The sequence below is a fragment of the Nerophis ophidion genome, linkage group LG15, assembly GCF_033978795.1.
Source record: "Nerophis ophidion isolate RoL-2023_Sa linkage group LG15, RoL_Noph_v1.0, whole genome shotgun sequence".
In the NCBI taxonomy this organism is placed as follows: Eukaryota; Metazoa; Chordata; class Actinopteri; order Syngnathiformes; family Syngnathidae; genus Nerophis; species Nerophis ophidion.
In genome coordinates, this window is record NC_084625.1 from 890,005 (window position 1) to 917,062 (window position 27,058).

At 42.7% G+C, this 27,058-nt stretch overlaps 3 protein-coding genes across 5 annotated transcripts in view; 2 read left to right on the forward strand and 1 right to left on the reverse strand.

The window, feature by feature from the left end:
• Positions 1–8,077, reverse strand: part of lnx2a (ligand of numb-protein X 2a) — a 26,698-nt gene extending 18,621 nt beyond the window's left edge. For 2 of the 3 annotated variants that reach the window (XM_061921199.1, XM_061921198.1), the window contains exons 1-2: positions 7,945–8,077; positions 3,395–3,916 (exon numbers count right to left, since the gene is read on the reverse strand). In XM_061921199.1, coding sequence (XP_061777183.1) covers positions 3,395–3,783 — 389 coding nt within the window. In that variant the 5' untranslated portion in view covers positions 3,784–3,916; positions 7,945–8,077. Of the gene's footprint in view, positions 1–2,541; positions 2,671–3,394; positions 3,917–7,944 lie in introns of those variants that run through there. The other variant, XM_061921200.1, reaches the window with a different exon arrangement.
• Positions 8,078–8,119: 42 nt separating this feature from the next.
• On the forward strand, positions 8,120–16,547 carry si:ch211-140b10.6 (protein POLR1D-like). Its single transcript, XM_061921202.1, has 3 exons — positions 8,120–8,432; positions 10,197–10,271; positions 15,692–16,547. Exons 1-3 carry the CDS (start codon positions 8,404–8,406, stop codon positions 16,002–16,004), a joined length of 417 nt encoding a protein of 138 aa, XP_061777186.1. The 5' UTR covers positions 8,120–8,403; the 3' UTR covers positions 16,005–16,547.
• A 7,458-nt stretch (positions 16,548–24,005) lies between these two features.
• LOC133569067 (mRNA export factor GLE1-like) overlaps positions 24,006–27,058 on the forward strand; it is a 70,120-nt gene continuing 67,067 nt past the window's right edge. The window contains exon 1 of the mRNA XM_061921203.1: positions 24,006–25,111. Within this exon, the coding sequence (XP_061777187.1) occupies positions 24,625–25,111 (487 nt within the window). The 5' untranslated portion in view covers positions 24,006–24,624. The remainder of the gene's footprint in view (positions 25,112–27,058) is intronic.

A 27,058-nucleotide genomic window follows, 5' to 3' on the forward strand; every position in this document is an offset into this window, starting at 1 on the left:
CTACCTTCTTATGTTCTTTTCAGGATGGATGATGTCAGACTTCATCAAACAGCTAGCTCATTGTTTTTGTTTTTCTCTGTCTGTTTGTTGTTGTTTTTTTGGAGGAGGGGGGGGGGGGTATGATGGGTATATAAACAAAAAAATACTTTTGACATTTAGGGCACTTCCACATTTAGTGGATGGAAATGTCAGATGCTGGATGTCAATACAATGAAAAACAAAAAACAAACAGCTCATATGTAGTACACTGAGTGAATGTGTTTGTATACTTACTACTAATTTATATTTGTATATTTACTACTACTTTATGTTTGTATATTTACTACTACTTTATGTTTGTATATTTACTTTCATCATGACTACTTTATGTTTATATATTTACTTAAATCATCAACCTTTAACCAGCTGGATAACATGAGCTAGTTAGCAGGAAGTAAGGTAGTTAGCAGGAAGTAAGGTAGTTAGCAGGAAGTGAGGTAGTTAGCAGGAAGTAAGTTATTAATTCAGTTAGCAACAAGTAACTTAGTGAGATATTTAGCAGAAAGTAAGTTAGTAAGCTAGTTAGCAGGAAATAAGTTAGTGAGCTATTTAGGAGGAAGCAAGTTAGTAATCTCATTAGCAGAAAGTAAGTTAGTAAGCTGGTTAGCAGGAAGTAAGTTAGTGAGCTTGTGGAAGTTACCAACTATACAGGAAGACAACAACTATACAGGAAGTAGTCAAATCCATCCAACATGTACTGGAAGACAACAACTATACAGGAAGTAGTCAAATACATCCAATATGTATTAGAAGACAACAACTATACAGGAAGTAGTCAAATCCATCCAAAATGTACTGGAAGACAACAACTATACAGGAAGTAGTCAAATACATCCACCATGTATTAGAAGACAACAACTATACAGGAAGTAGTCAAATCCATCCAACATGTACTGGAAGACAACAACTATACAGGAAGTAGTCAAATACATCCAACATGTATTAGAAGACAACAACTATACAGGAAGTAGTCAAATCCATCCAACATGTACTGGAAGTTACCAACTATACAGGAAGTAGTCAAATACATCCAACATGTATTAGAAGACAACAACTATACAGGAAGTAGTCAAATCCATCCAACATGTACTGGAAGACAACAACTATACAGGAAGTAGTCAAATACATCCAATATGTATTAGAAGACAACAACTATACAGGAAGTAGTCAAATACATCCAACATCTACTGGAAGACACCAACTATACAGGAAGTAGTCAAATCCCTCCAACATGTATTAGAAGACAACAACTATACAGGAAGTAGTCAAATCCATCCAACATCTACTGGAAGACAACAACTATACAGGAAGTAGTCAAATCCATCCAACATCTACTAGAAGACAACAACTATACAGGAAGTAGTCAAATTCGTCCAACATGTACTGGAAGACACCGACTACACAGGAAGTAGTCAAATCCATCCAACATGTATTAGAAGACACTGACTATACAGAAAGTAGTCAAATGTGTCCAACATGTACTGGAAGACAACAACTATACAGGAAGTAGTCAAATACATCCAACATGTATAAGAAGACATTGACTATACAGGAAGTAGTCAAATACATCCAACATGTATAAGAAGACATTGACTATACAGGAAGTAGTCAAATACATCCACTATGTATTAGAAGACAACAACTATACAGGAAGTAGTCAAATCCATCCAACATCTACTGGGAGACAACAACTATACAGGAAGTAGTCAAATCCATCCAATATGTATTAGAAGACAACAACTATACAGGAAGTAGTCAAATCCATCCAACATCTACTGGGAGACAACAACTATACAGGAAGTAGTCAAATGTGTCCAACATCTACTGGGAGACAACAACTATACAGGAAGTAGTCAAATGTGTCCAACATCTACTGGAAGACAACAACTATACAGGAAGTAGTCAAATCCACCATTGTGTAGTGGAGGAGAAGAGGTGTAGAATAGAGATGGAGGTGTAGAGGTGTAGAATAGAGATGGAGGAGAAGAGGTGTAGAATAGAGATGGAGGTGTAGGATAGAGATGGAGGTGTAGAGGTGTAGAATAGAGATGGAGGTGTAGAGGTGTAGAATAGAGATGGAGGAGAAGAGGTGTAGAATAGAGATAGAGGTGTAGAGGTGTAGAATAGAGATGGAGGTGTAGAGGTGTAGAATAGAGATGGAGGAGAAGAGGTGTAGAATAGAGATGGAGGTGTAGAATAGAGACGGAGGTGTAGAATAGAGATGGAGGTGTAGAATAGAGATGGAGGTGTAGAATAGAGACGGAGGTGTAGAATAGAGACGGAGGTGTAGAATAGAGATAGAGGTGTAGAGGTGTAGAATAGAGATGGAGGTGTAGAGGTGTAGAATAGAGATGGAGGAGAAGAGGTGTAGAATAGAGACGGAGGTGTAGAATAGAGATGGAGGTGTAGAATAGAGATGGAGGTGTAGAATAGAGATGGAGGTGTAGAATAGAGATGGAGGTGTAGAATAGAGACGGAGGTGTAGAATAGAGATGTTCTCACCACAGGCCAGGGTTGGCTCTGGCAGTGTGGCAGAAGAAGGTGTTGAAGAGGTGTGTGGAGTTGAAGTTGCTGAGCATGATGTTGAGGACTGAGGAGACTTCATGGAACAACTCATGACCACCACTAGGGATCCACTAATCCCTGGTCACATGACCAGTAATCCCCCAGCCCCGCCCCTTCCACAGCACCTGACCCAACAGGCCCAAAGCATGATGGGAGAAGTCATCTTCTCATGCAGGCCTCCTCTCATTTTATTTTGAAAAGTCCAACATGAGCTGGCTTCATTGTCATTCTTTCCTGTGCTGACCAACAATGTACATCAAGCCAAACATCAGTCAAGAAGCCATGCTTTTACTTTGAAGCTTCTTTTTGACTTCAACAGGAAGTGTGCGGCTTTAATGCTCTTGTAACAGGAAGTGTTGTGACGTGCTGCCAGGAAGAGGAACAACATCAACAATCTCATCACAACCACTTCCTCTAATTTTCACCTCTTTTGGAGCACACACACACACACACACACACACACACACACACACACACACACACACACACACATATATATATAGTCCATTTTTTTGATCAATAAGTTCTGTCTTTTTCTCTCTCCCCTCTTGTTGTGGGACAGACTGGCTCGTACATGCACATGCATCCTCCCTGTTGCCATTTCTAATACAAAGTAGTGTAAGTAATATCTTTCAGTAGACACGTTATGGAAGACAGAAAGTACAACATTTGTAATAGAAAGTAGTGTATAGTCCTAACTTATATCAGTCAGTAGACCACAACAGACAGTACTACTCTAGGACAGGTAGGACCACGGCACAAGACACTGTAAGGTGGGCTTGATGCCTACCTGTGTTTGAGGTGTGCCTCCAGGTCACACCTGGGCATGCTGAGGGAGCAGACCGGGGTCAAAGGGCAGCAGACGGGCAGCTTGTCCAGCAGCTTGTGCACCAGGATGCTGGAGCGCCGACACGCCGCCAGTTGCAGCCGCGTCCTGTCCAGCGGACAGAAGTCCCTGTCCTGCAAGAAGCTGCGCAGGCAGCGGGCACAAAAGGTGTGGCCGCAGGGCGTGTCCAGCGGCCGCACCAGCGGCTGCAGGCAGATGTGGCAAACCAGGTCGTCGTCCACCTCCAGGCCGTAGTTGTACAGGTGGTTCTCCCGGCTGCGGTGCACCTGGCCGCACTCGGAGCACACCTCCTCGGCCTCCACCGGCGCCACCTCGTAGCCCGGGCTGCCCATCTCTGCCGCCTCCGCGCCACGCGGCTCAGACGTGCGGGACCCCGGCGGCAAGGGAGCTCTCCTATCCTGTAGGCGTCGTCGCGGGGAGGGGCTGCAGCCAGGAGACGCCCCCTGCTGGCTGATGGAGCATCACCTGCGGGTCAGAGGGCAGCGTGAGGGCCCGACATCAGACAGACAGACGGAGAGAAAGTCTAGGAGAAGAAGATGCTGGAACTTGTTGAAAAAAAGAGAGGAGAAGATGGGGGGAACATGTTGAAGACAAAAGAGGAGAAGATTGGAAACATGTCGAAGACAAAAGAGGAGAATATGGGGGGAACATGTCAAAGACAAAAGAGGAGAAGATGGGGTGAACATGTTGAAGACAAAAGAGGAGAATATGGGGGGAACATGTTGAAGACAAAAGAGGAGAAGATGGGGGAAACATGTTGAAGAGAAAAGAGGAGACGATGCGGGGGAACATGTTGAAGACAAAAGAGGAGAAGATGGGGGGAACATGTCGAAGACAAAAGAGGAGAAGATGGGGGGAACATGTTGAAGACAAAAGAGGAGAAGATGGGGGGAACATGTTGAAGACAAAAGAGGAGAAGGTGGGGGGAACATGTCGAAGACAAAAGAGGAGAAGATGGGGGAAACATGTTGAAGAGAAAAGAGGAGACGATGCGGGGGAACATGTTGAAGACAAAAGAGGAGAAGATGGGGGGGAACATGTCGAAGACAAAAGAGGAGAAGATGGGGGGAACATGTTGAAGACAAAAGAGGAGAAGATGGGGGGAACATGTTGAAGAGAAAAGAGGAGACGATGCGGGGGAACATGTTGAAGACAAAAGAGGAGAAGATGGGGGGAACATGTCGAAGACAAAAGAGGAGAAGATGGGGGAACATGTCGAAGACAAAAGAGGAGAAGATGGGGGGAACATGTTGAAGACAAAAGAGGAGAAGATGGGGGGAACATGTTGAAGACAAAAGAGGAGAAGATGGGGGAACATGTTGAAGACAAAAGAGGAGAAGATGGGGGGAACATGTCGAAGACAAAAGAGGAGAAGATGGGGGAAACATGTTGAAGAGAAAAGAGGAGACGATGCGGGGGACATGTTGAAGACAAAAGAGGAGAAGATGGGGGAACCCTGTTGAAGACAAAAGAGGAGAAGATGGGGGAAACATGTCAAAGACAAAAGAGGAGAAGATGGGGGAACATGTTGAAGAGAAGAGAGGAGAAGATGGGGGAAACAGGCAAAACTAGCAAGAATTTAGGAGTGAAGGTCATTCAGGACATGTATGGACGATGCTCCTCACACGTCCACAAGATGATCGATGCTCCTCACACGTCCACAAGGTGATCGATGCTCCTCACACGTCCACAAGGTGATCGATGCTCCTCACACGTCCACAAGGTGATCGATGCTCCTCACACGTCCACAAGGTGATCGATGCTCCTCACACGTCCACAAGGTGATCGATGCTCCTCACACGTCCACAAGGTGATCGATGCTCCTCACACGTCCACAAGGTGATCGATGCTCCTCACACGTCCACAAGGTGATCGATGCTCCTCACACGTCCACAAGATGATCGATGCTCCTCACACGTCCACAAGGTGATCGATGCTCCTCACACGTCCACAAGGTGATCGATGCTCCTCACACGTCCACAAGGTGATCGATGCTCCTCACACGTCCACAAGGTGATCGATGCTCCTCACACGTCCACAAGGTGATCGATGCTCCTCACACGTCCACAAGATGATCGATGCTCCTCGCACGTCCACATTGTGATCGATGCTCCTCACACGTCCACATTGTGATCGATGCTCCTCACACGTCCACAAGGTGATCGATGCTCCTCACACGTCCACAAGGTGATCGATGCTCCTCACACGTCCACAAGGTGATCGATGCTCCTCACACGTCCACATTGTGATCGATGCTCCTCACACGTCCACGAGGTGATCGATGCTCCTCACACGTCCACAAGGTGATCGATGCTCCTCACACGTCCACAAGGTGATCGATGCTCCTCACACGTCCACGAGGTGATCGATGCTCCTCACACGTCCACGAGGTGATCGATGCTCCTCACACGTCCACGAGGTGATCGATGCTCCTCACACGTCCACGAGGTGATCGATGCTCCTCACACGTCCACGAGGTGATCGATGCTCCTCACACGTCCACAAGGTGATCGATGCTCCTCACACGTTCACAAGGTGATCGATGCTCCTCACACGTCCACAAGGTGATCGATGCTCCTCACACGTCCACAAGGTGATCGATGCTCCTCACACGTCCACAAGGTGATCGATGCTCCTCACACGTCCACAAGGTGAAGTGATGCTCCTCACACGTCCACAAGGTGATCGATGCTCCTCACACGTCCACAAGGTGATCGATGCTCCTCACACGTCCACAAAGTGATCGATGCTCCTCACACGTCCACAAGGTGATCGATGCTCCTCACACGTCCACAAGGTGATCGATGCTCCTCACACGTCCACAAGGTGATCGCTGCTCCTCACACGTCCACGAAGTGATCGACGCTCCTCACACGTCCACAAGGTGATCGATGCTCCTCACACGTCCACATTGTGATTGATGCTCCTCACACGTCCACAAGGTGATCGATGCTCCTCACACGTCCACAAGGTGATCGATGCTCCTCACACGTCCACGAGGTGATCGATGCTCCTCACACGTCCACAAGGTGATCGATGCTCCTCACACGTCCACAAGGTGATCGATGCTCCTCACACGTCCACGAGGTGATCGATGCTCCTCACACGTCCACGAGGTGATCGATGCTCCTCACACGTCCACGAGGTGATCGATGCTCCTCACACGTCCACAAGGTGATCGATGCTCCTCACACGTCCACAAGGTGATCGATGCTCCTCACACGTCCACAAGGTGATCGATGCTCCTCACACGTCCACAAGGTGAAGTGATGCTCCTCACACGTCCACAAGGTGATCGATGCTCCTCACACGTCCACAAGGTGATCGATGCTCCTCACACGTCCACAAAGTGATCGATGCTCCTCACACGTCCACAAGGTGATCGATGCTCCTCACACGTCCACAAGGTGATCGATGCTCCTCACACGTCCACAAGGTGATCGCTGCTCCTCACACGTCCACGAAGTGATCGACGCTCCTCACACGTCCACAAGGTGATCGATGCTCCTCACACGTCCACATTGTGATTGATGCTCCTCACACGTCCACAAGGTGATCGATGCTCCTCACACGTCCACAAGGTGATCGATGCTCCTCACACGTCCACGAGGTGATCGATGCTCCTCACACGTCCACAAGGTGATCGATGCTCCTCACACGTCCACAAGGTGATCGATGCTCCTCACACGTCCACAAGGTGATCGGTGCTCCTCACACGTCCACAAGGTGATCGATGCTCCTCACACGTCCACAAGGTGATCGATGCTCCTCACACGTCCACAAGGTGATCGATGCTCCTCACACGTCCACAAGGTGATCGATGCTCCTCACACGTCCACAAGCATGCTCAGGCTCCATCCACCCATGGAGGATGTCTCATGGAGGATGTCTCTTGGAGGACACTCCCACCTGACTCTCTCTTGTGGTATGGAGAGATGCGCCCGTCTCCATGGCGACCAGGATGGAGTTGACATTGAGGAGGAGGTCTCCGGAGGATGCTCGTCAGACCACCATGATGAGCGCCGCCCGGGCTCTCTTTGATGCTCCCGTCTCCTTGGATACGGCTGCCCGTGACAACCTGTCTCCGCCGTCTCCGTGGCAACAGGCGGTGATGACTGCGTGTGACCAGTGCAGCTGGACATGAATCAGTCATGAGCGCACAAAAGACTCTCTGTCGGCACAACAAAGCTGTGACGTCACACGCGCTCATCACAACGGAAACGGTTCACGTCTCCAAGGCTTTTTAGTGCCTGGAGGATGTCACGGCCCTATGTCCTCCTGCACTGCACAGGCGGCATGCAAACGTCTGTCATTAGAGTGAAGCATCGTTGCACACACACACACACACACACACACACACACACACACACACACACACACACACACACACACACACACACACACACACACACACACACACACACACGCACACGCACAGGCACGCCCACGGTGACATTGCAGACGTGCATGTACGGCAGACATCATCATATTACCTAATCCGGTGCTCCTCCGGCCCCACAAGGGGAGGGGGCGACGTCCAGTGAGACGAAGCACCGTGAGGCGAACCCCGCACGAAAACGCCCCCGTGCCTTTTGGCGGACTGGCCACGCCTACCGCTGTCAGTCGACGGAAGGAGGCGGGGCGTGCTGTTGCGTACTCAGCTTCCAAAACCGCCTGCTTAGAACAAAGAGCCGAGTAATAGCGCGGAAGGAAAAAAACGTGGTAAAAATATATTTTGTTTACATGATTTTCCGTAGTTTTAAGGGTTTGGGTTTTAAGAATGTTATGTGACTAAGACGTCAGTTTTCATTCTGGCGCCAGCGTGGGCGGCTCCAAGGTCCTTCGTGGATGGACCCCGGTGTTGTAAACAAGCGGGCGATGCTTTCATTAAACTGACGTCTTCAATTTCAAATATAAAACATCATTTCACTTCTGCTGCTCACCACCAACTCATGGCAAAGGAGGAGAGCGAGTTGGAAAAGTAGGTGTTTATTTTCTGTGTTGTTGTTTGACAGTACTCGCGGAGTTAGCTGCTAATGAGCTAGCTTCCCTCCGAGCATCCTTACACTTTCTGCGATGTCCATCCTTTTCCTACCGCTTGTCTCTTTTGGGGTGGCGGGGGGGTGTGCTGTAGTCTATTTCAGTTGCATTGGGGAAGAAGGCGGATTACACCCTGGACAAGTCGCCACCTCATCGCAGTGCCAACACAGATAAACAATGTCCACACACTAGGGACCATTTAGTGTTGCCAATCAACCTATCCCCCTTTGGAGGTGGGAGGGGCCTATCCCTAGGTGCATGTCTTTGGAAGTGGGAGGGGCCTATCCCCAGGTGCATGTCTTTGGAGGTGGGAGGGGCCTATCCCCAGGTGCATGTCTTTGGAGGTGGGAGGGGCCTATCCCCAGGTGCATGTCTTGGGGGCGGGTGGGGCCTATCCCCAGGTGCATGTCTTTGGAGGTGGGAGGGGCCTATCCCCAGGTGCATGTCTTTGGAGGTGGGAGGGGCCTATCCCCAGGTGCATGTCTTTGGAGGTGGGAGGGGCCTATCCCCAGGTGCATGTCTTTGGAGGTGGGTAGGGCCTATCCCCAGGTGCATGTCTTTGGAGGTGGGAGGGGCCTATCCCCAGGTACATGTCTTTAGAGGTGGGAGGGGCCTATCCCCAGGTGCATGTCTTTGGAGGTGGGAGGGGCCTATCCCCAGGTGCATGTCTTTGGAGGTGGGTGGGGCCTATCCCCAGTCACGGTGAGAACATGCAAACTCCACACAGAAAGACCCCTAGCCCGGGATTGAACTCACGACTACTCAGGACCTTTGTATTGTGAGGCACATGCACTAACCCCCGTTTCACCGTGCTGCGCCTTTCTGCATTGTGAGGAGGGGAAATCGAACATGTGCACAATAAGATAGCATCCATCCATCCATCCATCTTTTTCCGCTTATCTGAGGTCGGGTCGCGGGGGCAACAGCCTAAGCAGCTCTTCCCGGGGGATCCCGAGGCCTTCCCAGGCCAGCCGGGAGACATAGTCTTCCCAACGTGTCCTGGGTCTTCCCCGTGGCCTCCTACCAGCTGGACGTGCCCTAAACACATCCCTAGGGAGGCGTTCGGGTGGCATCCTGACCAGATGCCCGAACCACCTCATCTGGCTCCTCTCCATGTGGAGGAGCAGCGGCTTTACTTTGAGTTCCTCCCGGATGGCAGAGCTTCTCACCCTATCTCTAAGGGAGAGACCCAAACTCATTTGGGCCGCTTGTACCCGTGATCTTATCCTTTCGGTCATGACCCAAAGCTCATGACCATAGGTGAGGATGGGAACGTAGATCGACCGGTAAATTGAGAGCTTTGCCTTCCGGCTCAGCTCCTTCTTCACCACAACAGATCGATACAACGTCCGCATTACTGAAGACGCCGCACCGATCCGCCTGTCCATCTCACCATCCACTCTTCCCTCACTCCTGAACAAGACTCCTAGGTACTTGAAGTCCTCCATAAGATAGCAGTGCTTGCTTACTCTCTCTTTGCCAGGCGTGCGACTGCGAGCGTTAGACATAATAATATGCAGGAAAGATACATGCACATTAAGTCAGTGCCTGTGCGATGTTGAAGTCTGTGTTTGAGTAGAAAGAGATGATTGTGAAGTCCCTGGAAGCAAAGTGTGCCTTCACTAAATGTACCATCCTCTTTTTTACACTCGTTAGCAAGCGCTTGTCTGCTCGCTTGTCACGTGTGTGCGCGTGCGTGTTGCAGGCGCGCCATCGAGGAGCTCCTGAGGGAGACTGACAGGGCGCGGGTGCGAGCGGAGACCATGGGCCCTGCGGGATGGTGAGTCCTTCAAGTCACACTCCAAGCAAATTCATGTTTTTCTCCACTTGGGTCGCCTTCTTCTCCACAATGTCCACGTAGAGGTCATATGGCCGCCGATCCCAGACACCCACGTGGGATTGGTGGCAAATTCCAAAACCACACGTGCCCTTTCTACACTTAGGTTATCCAGGGTAAATCCCAACTAACCTTATCCGTGTCCACACACACACACACACACACACACAATAGTTGTTTGGTTAGCTCCCAGTTCCGAAAGCGCTTTATTATGAAGCTGGCTGTGGCACGTTGTTTCCGATGTCACTTCCTGTGTGGGCCGCGTTCTTTCTGGCGTCACTTCCTCTCCTAACTCAGTTTGTAAAGGATCAATGAGTCCATACAAAGCTAAGAGCCGGAGTTTCAAAAAATACACAGCGCACTTACTTACCTGTGTGAATAAACTGTCCGAGGAGGGGGACCTTGAACGCTGGTTTAGTGTGGCTGAGGCTAAATAATCATGGCTTTAAGGGTTTAATGTAGACATAGTCTCAGAAAAGTGGCGACACATTTAGCGCCCGTCCGAGCACCCGCTGGCAGAAATGTAGATGGCTGCCATTGGTAGAGGTTGAGTGGATAAGACTTCGGGAGGTTTTTCTGGTCCCAATTCCAAGCTTAACAATTTGGTAAGCCTCCTATGGGTTTTTATCTGGAAGAAATGCAGATAAAATGTAGGTTAGTACCAATTTAATTGAGTTTGGAGGTAGCATGACTTTACTGCAGAGCTGGGCAAATATTTGGACTCGGGGGCCACATTGAGAGAGGAAAATGTGTCTGTGGGGCCAATGTGTATGAAAGATATGTGCACTATGCTACCCTCTTTCCAGGAACACTAACACCAGAAGTCACAATGTACATTGAGCTCTAAAAAGGTTATGACAGACCACCTCAAGACAAACGGGATGGATTTTTTTCCCATTTTTTACTGACTGGGACACCCAAAATGTACATGAAAATAAAGAAAGTGGGATTTACCAAATTAACTATGGACAATAAAAGACTGAATGTTAACATCTTTTACTTCTCAGACCAGCTCTTAACATCTTTTACTTCTCAGACCAGCTCCTCCATAGACGTCTTTTAAAACAAAAATGTAACAAACAGCAAAATATGAATGTACTAAACACTTAAAATATGATATATTAGCACTTTTATGCAGAAATGTGTTGTAAAAATGATCTCCCACATCTGTTTCTGACACATGTGTTTGGGGCTGGCTGTTTTGGAAACACTCTGCTTTGTTCCTGCTCTGAGCTGCTGGGACCTACATTACCCTAATATCTACTACAATACTCCAAATATTACCCTAATATCTACTATAATACTACAAATATTACCCTAATATCTACTACAATACTCCAAATATTACCCTAATATCTACTATAATACTACAAATATTACCCTAATATCTACTATAATACTACAAATATTACCCTAATATCTACTATAATACAACAAATATTACCCTAATATCTACTATAATACTACAAATATTACCCTAATAACTCCTATAATACTCCAAATATTACCCTAATATCTATTATAATACTACAAATATTACCCTAATAACTCCTATAATACTCCAAATATTACCCTAATAACTCCTATAATACTCCAAATATTACCCTAATAACTCCTATAACACTCCAAATATTACCCTAATAACTCCTATAATACTCCAAATATTACCCTTGTAACTCCTACAATACTCCAAATATTACCCTTGTAACTCCTATAATACTCCAAATATTACCCTAATAACTCTTATAACACTCCAAATATTACCCTAGTAACTCTTATAATTCTCCAAATATTACCCTAATAACTCCTATAATACTCCAAATATTACCCTAATAACTCCTATAATTCTCCAAATATTACCCTAATAACTCCTATAATACTCCAAATATTACCCTTGTAACTCCTATAATACTCCAAATATTACCCTAATAACTCTTATAACACTCCAAATATTACCCTAGTAACTCTTATAATACTCCAAATATTACCCTAATATCTACTATAATACTACAAATATTACCCTAATATCTACTATAATACTACAAATATTACCCTAATATCTACTATAATACTACAAATATTACCCTAATATCTACTATAAGACTACAAATATTACCCTAATAACTCCTATAATACTCCAAATATTACCCTAATAACTCCTACAATACTCCAAATATTACCCTAATAACTCCTATAATACTACAAATATTACCCTTATAACTCCTATAATACTCCAAATATTACCCTAATATCTACTATAATACTCCAAATATTACCCTAATATCTACTATAATACTACAAATATTACCCTAATAACTCCTATAATACTACAAATATTACCCTAATAACTCTTATAACACTCCAAATATTACCCTAATAACTCCTATAATACTCCAAATATTACCCTAATAACTCTAATAACACTCCAAATATTACCCTAATAACTCTTATAACACTCCAAATATTACCCTAATATCTACTATAATACTCCAAATATTACCCTAATAACTCCTATAATACTACGCATATTACCCTAATAACTCCTATAATACTCCAAATATTACCCTAATAACTCCTATAATACTCCAAATATTACCCTAATAACTCTTATAACACTCCAAATATTACCCTAATAAGTCCTACAATACTCCAAATATTACCCTAATATCTAATATAATACTCCAAATATTACCCCAATAACTCCTATAATACTCCAAATATTACCCTAATATCTACTATAATACTACAAATATTACCCTAATAACTCCTATAATACTCCAAATATTACCCTAATGACTCCTATAATTCTCCAAATATTACCCTAATAACTCCTACAATATTCCACATATTACCCTAATAACTCCTACAATATTCCAAATATTACCCTAGTAACTCCTATAATACTCCAAATATTACCCTAATATCTACTATAATACTACAAATATTACCCTAATAACTCCTATAATACTCCAAATATTACCCTAATGACTCCTATAATTCTCCAAATATTACCCTAATAACTCCTACAATATTCCACATATTACCCTAATAACTCCTACAATATTCCAAATATTACCCTAGTAACTCCTATAATACTCCAAATATTGCCTTAATAACTCTGATAACACTCCAATATTACCCTAATAACTCTGATAATACTCCGAATATTACCCTAGTAACTCTTATAATACTCCAAATATTACCCTAGTAACTCTGATAACACTCCAAATATTACCCTAATATCTACTATAATACTACAAATATTACCCTAATAACTCCTATAATACTACAAATATTACCCTAATAACTCCTATAACACTCCAAATATTACCCTAATAAGTCCTACAATACTCCAAATATTGCCCTAATATCTAATATAATACTCCAAATATTACCCCAATAACTCCTATAATACTCCAAATATTACCCTAATATCTACTATAATACTACAAATATTACCCTAATAACTCCTATAATACTCCAAATATTGCCCTAATATCTAATATAATACTCCAAATATTACCCCAATAACTCCTATAATACTCCAAATATTACCCTAATATCTACTATAATACTACAAATATTACCCTAATAACTCCTATAATACTCCAAATATTACCCTAATATCTACTATAATTCTCCAAATATTACCCTAATAACTCCTACAATATTCCACATATTACCCTAATAACTCCTACAATACTCCAAATATTACCCTAGTAACTCCTATAATACTCCAAATATTGCCTTAATAACTCTGATAACACTCCAATATTACCCTAATAACTCTGATAATACTCCAAATATTACCCTAACAACTCTGATAACACTCCAAATATTACCATAATAACTCCTGTAACAGTCCAAATATTACCCTAATAACTCTGATAATACTCCAAATATTACCCTAGTAACTCCTATAATACTCCAAATATTACCCTAATAACTCTGATAACACTCCAAATATTACCCTAATAACTCCTGTAACACTCCAAATATTACCCTAATAACTCCTACAATACTCCAAATATTACCCTAGTAACTCCTATAATACTCCAAATATTAGCCTGATAACTCTGATAACACTCCAATATTACCCTAATAACTCTGATAATACTCCAAATATTACCCTAATAACTCTGATAAAACTCCAAATATTACCCTAATAACTCCTGTAAAAGTCCAAATATTACCCTAATAACTCTGATAATACTCCAAATATTACCCTAGTAACTCCTATAATACTCCAAATATTACCCTAGTAACTCCTATAATACTCCAAATATTACCCTAATAACTCTGATAATACTCCAAATATTACCCTAATAACTCTGATAACACTCCAAATATTACCCTAATAACTCTGATAACACTCCAAATATTACCCTAATAACTCCTGTAACACTCCAAATATTACCCTAGTAACTCCTGTAACACTCCAAATATTACCCTAGTAACTCCTGTAACACTTTAAATATTACCCTAGTAACTCCTATAATACTCCAAATATTACCCTAATAACTCTGATAACACTCCAAATATTACCCTAATAACTCCTGTAACACTCCAAATATTACCCTAGTAACTCCTGTAACACTCCAAATATTACCCTAGTAACTCCTGTAACACTCCAAATATTACCCTAGTAACTCCTGTAACACTCCAAATATTACCCTAGTAACTCCTATAATACTCCAAATATTACCCTAATAACTCTTATAACACTCCAAATATTACCCCAGTAACTCCTATAATACTCCAAATATTACCCTAATAACTCCTATAATACTCCAAATATTACCCTAGTAACTCCTATAATACTCCAAATATTACCCTAATAACTCCTGTAACAGTCCAAAGTGCAGATTTCAACCATTGCAATACTTTGTATATTCCTCATAATGACAAGTACATTTTAGATCCTGAAGGTCTAACAAAAGAATGTGGACCCTCCAGTGGGTCGGATCGAACATCTTATTGGGCCTCATGTGGCCCGCGGGCCCTATTTTGCCCAGGTCTGCCTTACAGAAAGGTCTTGAGATCAATCGATCAATCAATGTTTATTTATATAGCCCTTAAATCGCAAGTGTCTCAAAGGGCTGCACAAGCCACAGTGACATCCTGGGTTGAGATCCCACATCAGCAGAGAACACAATAGCTCCTTTCGAAGGTAAATATAAGAAGTACATATTCATTCACAAAATAACACAAGAATGCAACATTTATTGAATTTGTGTTTGAGGAATGTTGTCATCTCCTGAGGATTTGACTTTTCTCGGACCACAAGTCAACACTGGCCTAACCAAAACCAGGAGCAATGTGAGGAGTGTTGTCCCACGCCATGAACATTGTGTCCCCGCCAGGTTGAAGTGTCCTCTGCGCGGCGCCAACAAGCGCTTCCTCCTCAACACGCTGCGCTCCACGGGGGGGCTGCAGCGCCGTGGCGGCGAGCCCAAAACCTCGGGACAGTCTTCGGGCCGAGGACACGGCGGGACCAGTTCCCCCGAGAGGAGCCGCAGCAGGTCACGGGACAGAAGACGTTCCAGCAAACGTCACCACAGGAGCGCTCGTGATGGACGCCAGGACGTGGACGGCGAGCGGGAGAGGAGTGGGCGACACCAGGACGAGAGGGAGGACGTGTCCAAGATGGACGCTCACAAGAAGGACAAACGCTGAATGGCAGGACTAGAAGACTTTGGACTGGACACACAAAAACATGTTTCTTTCAGGTCTAGGTTCTAGGTTTTCTTCATTGAGTCATGTGACTTGCTAAAAACATATTTATTTCAGGTCTAGGTTCTAGGTTTTCTTCATTTTCTCACCGGACTTGCTAAAATGGACTTTTATTTCAGGTCTAGGTTCTGTTTTTTTCATTGAGTCATGTGACTTGTTAAAAATAACTTTTATTTGAGGTCTAGGTTCTAGGTTTTCTTCATTTTCTCACCTGACTTGCTAAAATTGACTTTTATTTGAGGCCTAGGTTCTAGGTTTTCTTCATTGAATCATGTGACTTACTAAAAAGAACATTTATTTCAGGTCTAGGTTCTGTTTTTTTCATTGAGTCATGTGACTTGTTAAAAATAACTTTTATTTGAGGTCTAGGTTCTAGGTTTTCTTCATTTTCTCACCTGACTTGCTAAAATTGACTTTTATTTGAGGCCTAGGTTCTAGGTTTTCTTCATTGAATCATGTGACTTACTAAAAAGAACATTTATTTCAGGTCTAGGTTCTGTTTTTTTCATTGAGTCATGTGACTTGTTAAAAATAACTTTTATTTGAGGTCTAGGTTCTAGGTTTTCTTCATTTTGTCACCGGACTTGCTAAAATGGACTTTTATTTCAGGTCTAGGTTCTGTTTTTTTCATTGAGTCATGTGACTTGTCAAAAATAACTTTTATTTGAGGTCTAGGTTCTAGGTTTTCTTCATTTTCTCACCTGACTTGCTAAAATTGACTTTTATTTGAGGCCTAGGTTCTAGGTTTTCTTCATTGAGTCATGTGACTTACTAAAAAGAACATTTATTTCAGGTCTAGGTTCTAGGTTTTCTTCATTTTCTCACGTGACTTGCTAAAAAGGAGATTTATTTGAGGTCTGGGTTCTACATTGAGTCATGTGACTTGCTAAAAAGGACATTTTTTTGAGGTCTAGGTTCTAAGTTTTCATATGAGATGACTACTATTGGACTTCCTGTGTTTGCATCCCAAAAGTAAGTATGCTCATGTTGACACAAGCCTGGCAGCCATTTTATCTTGTCCCACTTCTTCATGTTTGTCCACTGCAGGTCTACTTTCTTACTTAAACATGATGATGTTTACTTCCAGTGCAGGAAACATGATGATGTTTACTTCCAGTGCAGGAAACATGATGATGTTTAGTTCCAGTGCAGGAAACATGATGATGTTTACTTCCAGTGCAGGAAACATGATGATGTTTAGTTCCAGTGCAGGAAACATGATGATGTTTAGTTCCAGTGCAGGAAACATGATGATGTTTAGTTCCAGTGCAGGAGACATGATGATGTTTAGTTCCAGTGCAGGAAACATGATGATGTTTAGTTCCAGTGCAGGAAACATGATGATGTTTAGTTCCAGTGCAGGAAACATGATGATGTTTAGTTCCAGTGCAGGAAACATGATGATGTTTAGTTCCAGTGCAGGAAACATGATGATGTTTACTTCCAGTGCAGGAAACATGATGATGTTTAGTCCCAGTGCAGGAAACATGATGATGTTTACTTCCAGTTCAGGAAACATGATGATGTTTACTTCCAGTGCAGGAAACATGATGATGTTTAGTCCCAGTGCAGGAAACATGATGATGTTTAGTCTCAGTGCAGGAAACATGATGATGTTTAGTCCCAGTGCAGGAAACATGATGATGTTTAGTTCCAGTGCAGGAAACATGATGATGTTTACTTCCAGTGCAGGAAACATGATGATGTTTAGTCCCAGTGCAGGAAACATGATGATGTTTACTTCCAGTTCAGGAAACATGATGATGTTTACTTCCAGTGCAGGAAACATGATGATGTTTAGTCCCAGTGCAGGAAACATGATGATGTTTAGTCTCAGTGCAGGAAACATGATGATGTTTAGTCCCAGTGCAGGAAACATGATGATGTTTACTTCCAGTGCAGGAAACATGATGATGTTTAGTCCCAGTGCAGGAAACATGATGATGTTTAGTTCCAGTGCAGGAAACATGATGATGTTTACTTCCAGTGCAGGAAACATGATGATGTTTAGTTCCAGTGCAGGAAACATGATGATGTTTAGTTCCAGTGCAGGAAACATGATGATGTTTAGTTCCAGTGCAGGAAACATGATGATGTTTAGTTCCAGTGCAGGAAACATGATGATGTTTACTTCCAGTGCAGGAAACATGATGATGTTTAGTTCCAGTGCAGGAAACATGATGATGTTTAGTCCCAGTGCAGGAAACATGATGATGTTTACTTCCAGTGCAGGAAACATGATGATGTTTAGTCCCAGTGCAGGAAACATGATGATGTTTACTTCCAGTGCAGGAAACATGATGATGTTTAGTTCCAGTGCAGGAAACATGATGATGTTTAGTCCCAGTGCAGGAAACATGATGATGTTTACTTCCAGTGCAGGAAACATGATGATGTTTAGTCCCAGTGCAGGAAACATGATGATGTTTACTTCCAGTGCAGGAAACATGATGATGTTTAGTTCCAGTGCAGGAAACATGATGATGTTTAGTCCCAGTGCAGGAAACATGATGATGTTTAGTCCCAGTGCAGGAAACATGATGATGTCACTTCCTGTCCCGCTCAGTGAGTTAACAACACAATGCTTCATTAATGAATGGGAGGAGCCATGGAAATAATGAACTCATGATTTGTTGGCTGTATGTCATGTGACACAACTCTCCTTACTCCTGGTCATGTGACACAACTCTCCTTACTCCTGGTCATGTGACACAACTCTGCTTACTCCTGGTCATGTGACACAACTCTGCTTACTCCTGGTCATGTGACACAACTCTGCTTACTCCTGGTCATGTGACACAACTCTGCCTACTCCTGGTCATGTGACACAACTCTGCTTACTCCTGGTCATGTGACACAACTCTGCTTACTCCTGGTCATGGGACACAACTCTGCTTACTCCTGGTCATGTGACACAACTCTGCTTACTCCTGGTCATGTGACACCACTCTTCTTACTCCTGGTCATGTGACACAACTCTGCTTACTCCTGGTCATGTGACACAACTCTCCTTACTCCTGGTCATGTGACACAACTCTGCCTACTCCTGGTCATGTGACACAACTCTGCTTACTCCTGGTCATGTGACACAACTCTGCTTACTCCTGGTCATGTGACACAACTCTCCTTACTCCTGGTCATGTGACACAACTCTCCTTACTCCTGGTCATGTGACACAACTCTGCCTACTCCTGGTCATGTGACACAACTCTGCTTACTCCTGGTCATGTGACACAACTCTCCTTACTCCTGGTCATGTGACACAACTCTTCTTACTCCTGGTCATGTGACACAACTCTGCTTACTCCTGGTCATGTGACACAACTCTCCTTACTCCTGGTCATGTGACACAACTCTGCTTACTCCTGGTCATGTGACACAACTCTCCTTACTCCTGGTCATGTGACACAACTCTGCTTACTCCTGGTCAGAAGAGCACAAAGCATGTTTCTTAAAGCCACATTGAAGAGTTGACTAAACATAATCATTGTAATAATAATAATAATGAAGGGGGCGTGGCCTAAAAAGTGGAGTACGTTGAACTTGTGATATTTCACACATTATTGTGACTTGTTCCACTTTGTGTTGTGATTATCATTTTGTAGAATGGAGTCCTGCTGCTGTAAATCTCCATGCTGATAATGATAGTAATGATAATACTTTTTAAAAAATTAAATAATATTATATTAATGATAATAATAATAGTAATAATAATGTTTGAAAATAATAATAATGATAAGAATGATAATACTGTTTAAAAAAATATTATTGTATGAATGATGATAATAATAGTAATAATAATTATTAAAAATAATAATAATTCATATTATAATAATGGGAAGACCCAGGACACGTTGAGAAGACTATGTCTCCTGGCTGGTCTGGGAATGCCTCGGGATCCCCGGGAGGAGCTGGACCAAGTGGCTGGGGAGAGGGAAGTCTGGGCTTCCCTGCTTAGGCTGCTGCCCCCGCGACCCCACCTCGGATAAGCGGAAGAAGATTGATGGATGGAATGATGATAATAAAAGTAATAATAATGTTTCAAAATAATAATATAATGATAATAATAATACCGTTTAAAAAATAATATTATATTAACGATGATAATAATAGTAATAATAATGTTTAAAAACAATAATATTATAGTAATGATAATAATGTTTATAAAATATTATTATATTAATGATGATAACAATAATAATAATAATGTTTAAAAATAATAAATATAATAATGATAAGAATAACATGATAATATTGTTTATAAAATAATAACTAATATAATAATAATACTGTTTAAAAAATAATATGTTAATGATAATAATAATAGTAATAATGTTTAAAAACAATAATATGGTAATGATAAGAATAATAATGATAATGTTTATAAAATAATATTATATTATGATGATAATAATAGTAATAAGAATGTTTAAAAATAATAATATTATAATATAAGAATAATAATGATAATGTTTATAAAATATTAATTAATATAATGCGATGGTGTACCCCGCCTTCCGCCCGATTGTAGCTGAGATATGTGCCAGCGACCCCAAAAGGGAATAAGCGGTAGAATATGGATGGCTGGATGGATGATAATACGACATCAACACCTTAGCTGTCTTCCTGTGTTTTATTGTGAAAATTCATCTTCTTGAGGAACAGGCGGCTCCATCTTGGTGAGGTGGATAGTTGACAGGACATCTTGGTGAGGTGTATAGTTGACAGGACATGTTGGTGAGGTGAGGTAGATAGTTGACAGGACATGTTGGTGAGGTGAGGTAGATAGTTGACAGGACATCTTGGTGAGGTGAGGTAGATAGTTGACAGGACATCTTGGTGAGGTGAGGTAGATAGTTGACAGGACATGTTGGTGAGGTGAAGTAGATAGTTGACAGGACATCTTGGTGAGGTGTATAGTTGACAGGACATCTTGGTGAGGTGTATAGTTGACAGGACATCTTGGTGAGGTGTATAGTTGACAGGACATGTTGGTGAGGTGAGGTGTATAGTTGACAGGACATCTTGGTGTGGTAGATAGTTGACAGGACATGTTGGTGAGGGATAGTTGACAGGACATCTTGGTGAGGTGGATAGTTGACAGGACATCTTGGTGAGGTGTATAGTTGACAGGACATGTTGGTGAGGTGAGGTGTATAGTTGACAGGACATCTTGGTGAGGTGTATAGTTGACAGGACATCTTGGTGAGGTGGATAGTTGACAGGACATCTTGGTGAGGTGTATAGTTGACAGGACATGTTGGTGAGGTGAGGTGTATAGTTGACAGGACATGTTGGTGAGGGATAGTTGACAGGACATCTTGGTGAGGTGGATAGTTGACAGGACATCTTGGTGAGGTGTATAGTTGACAGGACATGTTGGTGAGGTGAGGTGTATAGTTGACAGGACATCTTGGTGTGGTAGATAGTTGACAGGACATGTTGGTGAGGGATAGTTGACAGGACATCTTGGTGAGGTGGATAGTTGACAGGACATCTTGGTGAGGTGTATAGCTGACAGGACATGTTGGTGAGGTGAGGTGTATAGTTGACAGGACATCTTGGTGAGGTGTATAGTTGACAGGACATCTTGGTGAGGTGGATAGTTGACAGGACATCTTGGTGAGGTGTATAGTTGACAGGACATGTTGGTGAGGTGAGGTGTATAGTTGACAGGATATCTTGGTGTGGTAGATAGTTGACAGGACATGTTGGTGAGGGATAGTTGACAGGACATCTTGGTGAGGTGGATAGTTGACAGGACATGTTGGTGAGGTGAGGTGTATAGTTGACAGGACATGTTGGTGAGGTGAGGTGTATAGTTGACAGGACATGTTGGTGAGGGATAGTTGACAGGACATCTTGGTGAGGTGGATAGTTGACAGGACATCTTGGTGAGGTGTATAGTTGACAGGACATGTTGGTGAGGTGAGGTGTATAGTTGACAGGACATCTTGGTGTGGTAGATAGTTGACAGGACATGTTGGTGAGGGATAGTTGACAGGACATCTTGGTGAGGTGGATAGTTGACAGGACATCTTGGTGAGGTGTATAGCTGACAGGACATGTTGGTGAGGTGAGGTGTATAGTTGACAGGACATCTTGGTGAGGTGTATAGTTGACAGGACATCTTGGTGAGGTGGATAGTTGACAGGACATCTTGGTGAGGTGTATAGCTGACAGGACATGTTGGTGAGGTGAGGTGTATAGTTGACAGGACATCTTGGTGAGGTGTATAGTTGACAGGACATCTTGGTGAGGTGGATAGTTGACAGGACATCTTGGTGAGGTGTATAGTTGACAGGACATGTTGGTGAGGTGAGGTGTATAGTTGACAGGATATCTTGGTGTGGTAGATAGTTGACAGGACATGTTGGTGAGGGATAGTTGACAGGACATCTTGGTGAGGTGGATAGTTGACAGGACATGTTGGTGAGGTGGATAGTTGACAGGACATGTTGGTGAGGGATAGTTGACAGGACATCTTGGTGAGGTGGATAGTTGACAGGACATGTTGGTCAGGTGGATAGTTGACAGGACATGTTGGTGAGGTGGATAGTTGACAGGACATGTTGGTGTGGTAGATAGTTGACAGGACATGTTGGTGAGGTGAGGTGTATAGTTGACAGGACATGTTGGTGAGGTGAGGTGTATAGTTGACAGGACATGTTGGTGAGGTGAGGTGTATAGTTGACAGGACATGTTGGTGTGGTAGATAGTTGACAGGACATGTTGGTGAGGTGAGGTGTATAGTTGACAGGACATGTTGGTGAGGTGAGGTGTATAGTTGACAGGACATGTTGGTGAGGTGAGGTGTATAGTTGACAGGACATGTTGGTGAGGTGAGGTGTATAGTTGACAGGACATGTTGGTGAGGTGAGGTGTATAGTTGACAGGACATGTTGGTGAGGTGAGGTGTATAGTTGACAGGACATGTTGGTGAGGTGAGGTGTATAGTTGACAGGACATGTTGGTGAGGGATAGTTGACAGGACATCTTGGTGAGGTGGATAGTTGACAGGACATCTTGGTGAGGTGTATAGTTGACAGGACATGTTGGTGAGGTGAGGTGTATAGTTGACAGGACATCTTGGTGTGGTAGATAGTTGACAGGACATGTTGGTGAGGGATAGTTGACAGGACATCTTGGTGAGGTGGATAGTTGACAGGACATCTTGGTGAGGTGTATAGCTGACAGGACATGTTGGTGAGGTGAGGTGTATAGTTGACAGGACATCTTGGTGAGGTGTATAGTTGACAGGACATCTTGGTGAGGTGGATAGTTGACAGGACATCTTGGTGAGGTGTATAGCTGACAGGACATGTTGGTGAGGTGAGGTGTATAGTTGACAGGACATCTTGGTGAGGTGTATAGTTGACAGGACATCTTGGTGAGGTGGATAGTTGACAGGACATCTTGGTGAGGTGTATAGTTGACAGGACATGTTGGTGAGGTGAGGTGTATAGTTGACAGGATATCTTGGTGTGGTAGATAGTTGACAGGACATGTTGGTGAGGGATAGTTGACAGGACATCTTGGTGAGGTGGATAGTTGACAGGACATGTTGGTGAGGTGGATAGTTGACAGGACATGTTGGTGAGGGATAGTTGACAGGACATCTTGGTGAGGTGGATAGTTGACAGGACATGTTGGTCAGGTGGATAGTTGACAGGACATGTTGGTGAGGTGGATAGTTGACAGGACATGTTGGTGTGGTAGATAGTTGACAGGACATGTTGGTGAGGTGAGGTGTATAGTTGACAGGACATGTTGGTGAGGTGAGGTGTATAGTTGACAGGACATGTTGGTGAGGTGAGGTGTATAGTTGACAGGACATGTTGGTGTGGTAGATAGTTGACAGGACATGTTGGTGAGGTGAGGTGTATAGTTGACAGGACATGTTGGTGAGGTGAGGTGTATAGTTGACAGGATATCTTGGTGTGGTAGATAGTTGACAGGACATGTTGGTGAGGGATAGTTGACAGGACATCTTGGTGAGGTGGATAGTTGACAGGACATGTTGGTGAGGTGGATAGTTGACAGGACATGTTGGTGAGGGATAGTTGACAGGACATCTTGGTGAGGTGGATAGTTGACAGGACATGTTGGTCAGGTGGATAGTTGACAGGACATGTTGGTGAGGTGGATAGTTGACAGGACATGTTGGTGTGGTAGATAGTTGACAGGACATGTTGGTGAGGTGAGGTGTATAGTTGACAGGACATGTTGGTGAGGTGAGGTGTATAGTTGACAGGACATGTTGGTGAGGTGAGGTGTATAGTTGACAGGACATGTTGGTGTGGTAGATAGTTGACAGGACATGTTGGTGAGGTGAGGTGTATAGTTGACAGGACATGTTGGTGAGGTGAGGTGTATAGTTGACAGGACATGTTGGTGAGGTGTATAGTTGACAGGACATGTTGGTGAGGTGAGGTGTATAGTTGACAGGACATGTTGGTGAGGTGAGGTGTATAGTTGACAGGAGACTTTGCTTAATGAGGCTGCTAACAGCCACTAATGGCAGGTAAACAGAGCAGAGTGTTGGTGGACTAAAAGGTGTTCAATGACGCATGGAAGGTTCTCGTCATGTCATCTTTGGCAGCCAATGGTCGTTGAGCTGCAGGGTCACGTGGTCCCGGTGCGGCGCACCTGTGTATCGGCGAGCCCCCTCCCTCTCCCTGCGAGTCGGGGCCGGGGGCCAGGTCCAGGTCCAGGTCCAGGTCCAGGGCCCCGCAGAGCAGCCATGCACCATCGGGACATGTACCAAAGTCCGTCCTGCGTCTACCAGAGAGCAGCAGACTGCAGCCCGCCGCCTTGTGTCTACATGCAGCCCGCACACACCTACACGCAGCACACGCAGCACGCCTCCGACAGCATCGGCCTCCCGCTGCTCCAACAACACCACCAGAACCAACACCACCAGAACCAGCACCAGCAGCAGCAGCAGCACCCGCAGACGCTGCCACCCGCCGCCACCTACCAGGATCCGAGCAGGTCTTACCTTCCTTTCCCTTGGATGAAGAGCACCAAGTCTCACACCTGGTCTGCAGGTAGGTCACTCACTTTTACTTCACCTTTTTAGCACTTTGACTTCACTCTTTTATCACTTTTACTTCAATTCATTTTTTGGATCACTTTTATTTCACTTTTTTATAACTTAACTTTTTTTGACTTTCATACTTCAAACTTTTTTACAACTTCACTTTTAGTTCAAACTTTTTATAAATTAACTTTTATTTCACTTTCATATGTCAAACTTTTTATAACTTCATTTTTTATTCAAACTTTTTTATAAATTAACTTTTATTGGACGTTCATATTTGAAACTTTTTATAACCTTTTTAAAGCTAAACCTTTCATGTGTTGTTGTCCGCACTGAAAGTTGCGTGCACGCTCTTGCTTAGAAAGTTGCAGAACAAAAAGAGAAAGAAGATTGTGAGACTGAAATATTTGTGCAACTTTTCTTCTAACTCTCAAACTGAAATAAATCAGACTTTAGTTACTTTTCACAAGCAAGTAATAACACGCTGTCTGCACACAGCAATCACAGGGAGGAGAAAACACACACACACACACACACACACACACACACACACACCCAATATAAATAATGCTATTAAAAACAAAAATCCAGAAAATAAAACCAATAAATACATGACAAATAATAAATGAAACAACAAATAAATAAAAACAACAACAAAGACTGTAGGATGATCAGTAAAAATCTGATTGAAAAAAGTGTCTTTGACTTTATAAAAAAAAAAAAAAATATATATATATATATGTATATATATATATATATATATATAACTATAGCACAATCCATCCATCCATCCATGCATTTTCTACCGCTTGTCCCTTTTTTGGGGTTACTATATATATATATATATATACATATATATATATGTAGTTATAAATATATAACTAATAAATGTAATATATATATTATTTATATATATATATACGTGTGTGTATGTATACATATTATTTATATATATATTTACATATATATACATATATATACAACTAATAAATGTAATATATATTATTTATATAAATATATACATATGTGTAAATATGTATGTATATATATATGTATATACGCATGTATATATATACATATACATACATATAGTGTATGTATATATATATATATATATATATATATATATATATATATATATATATATATATATATATATATCTGTGATGAGGTGGCAACTTGTCCAGTGTGTACACCACCTTCTGCCCGATCATAGCTGAGATAGGCACCAGCGCCCCTGCTACCGCAAAGGGGAAATAGTGGTAGAAATGGATGGATGGATGGATGGATATACATATATATATATATATCCATATATATATATATATATATATATATATATATATATATATATATATATATATATATATATATATATATATATTGGCAGTCTATCAAGTATAATTATGATAAAATAATATTTAAAGTTATGAGATCACTATATGGAACAACATGTTGTTAAATTGAACATGACTATTATTATTTTACACAAAAAGATCATTTGTTGGTTTTTACTTTTTTCACGTGTCAACTATTTGTTTTAGAAGTGTGATGAATGTCAGGTTTGACTTTAGAGTCGTTGTGACTCATCACACACCTGTTGTGACTCATCACACACCTGTTCATCAACTACACTCTTGTTGACAAACTCCTTCTTGTTGACAACATTGTTGTTGTTGTTGTTTTTGTTTGCTAGCGACTGCCTCAAAAACCTGTTTTACTTTGACTATGACCTGTATTGTGTGTGTGTGTGTGTGTGTCTGTGTGTGTGTGTGTGTGTGTGTGTGTGTGTGTGTGTGTGTGTGTGTGTGTTGTAAGTACACATCTGCACGATGATGTAGAAGCACACCACACACTGATCAATAACCACTGATCAATAATCACTGATCAATAATCACTGATCAATCAGTTGTCCTCCAACAGCACATTGAGTAGCGTAGTAGTCCTAGGTGTG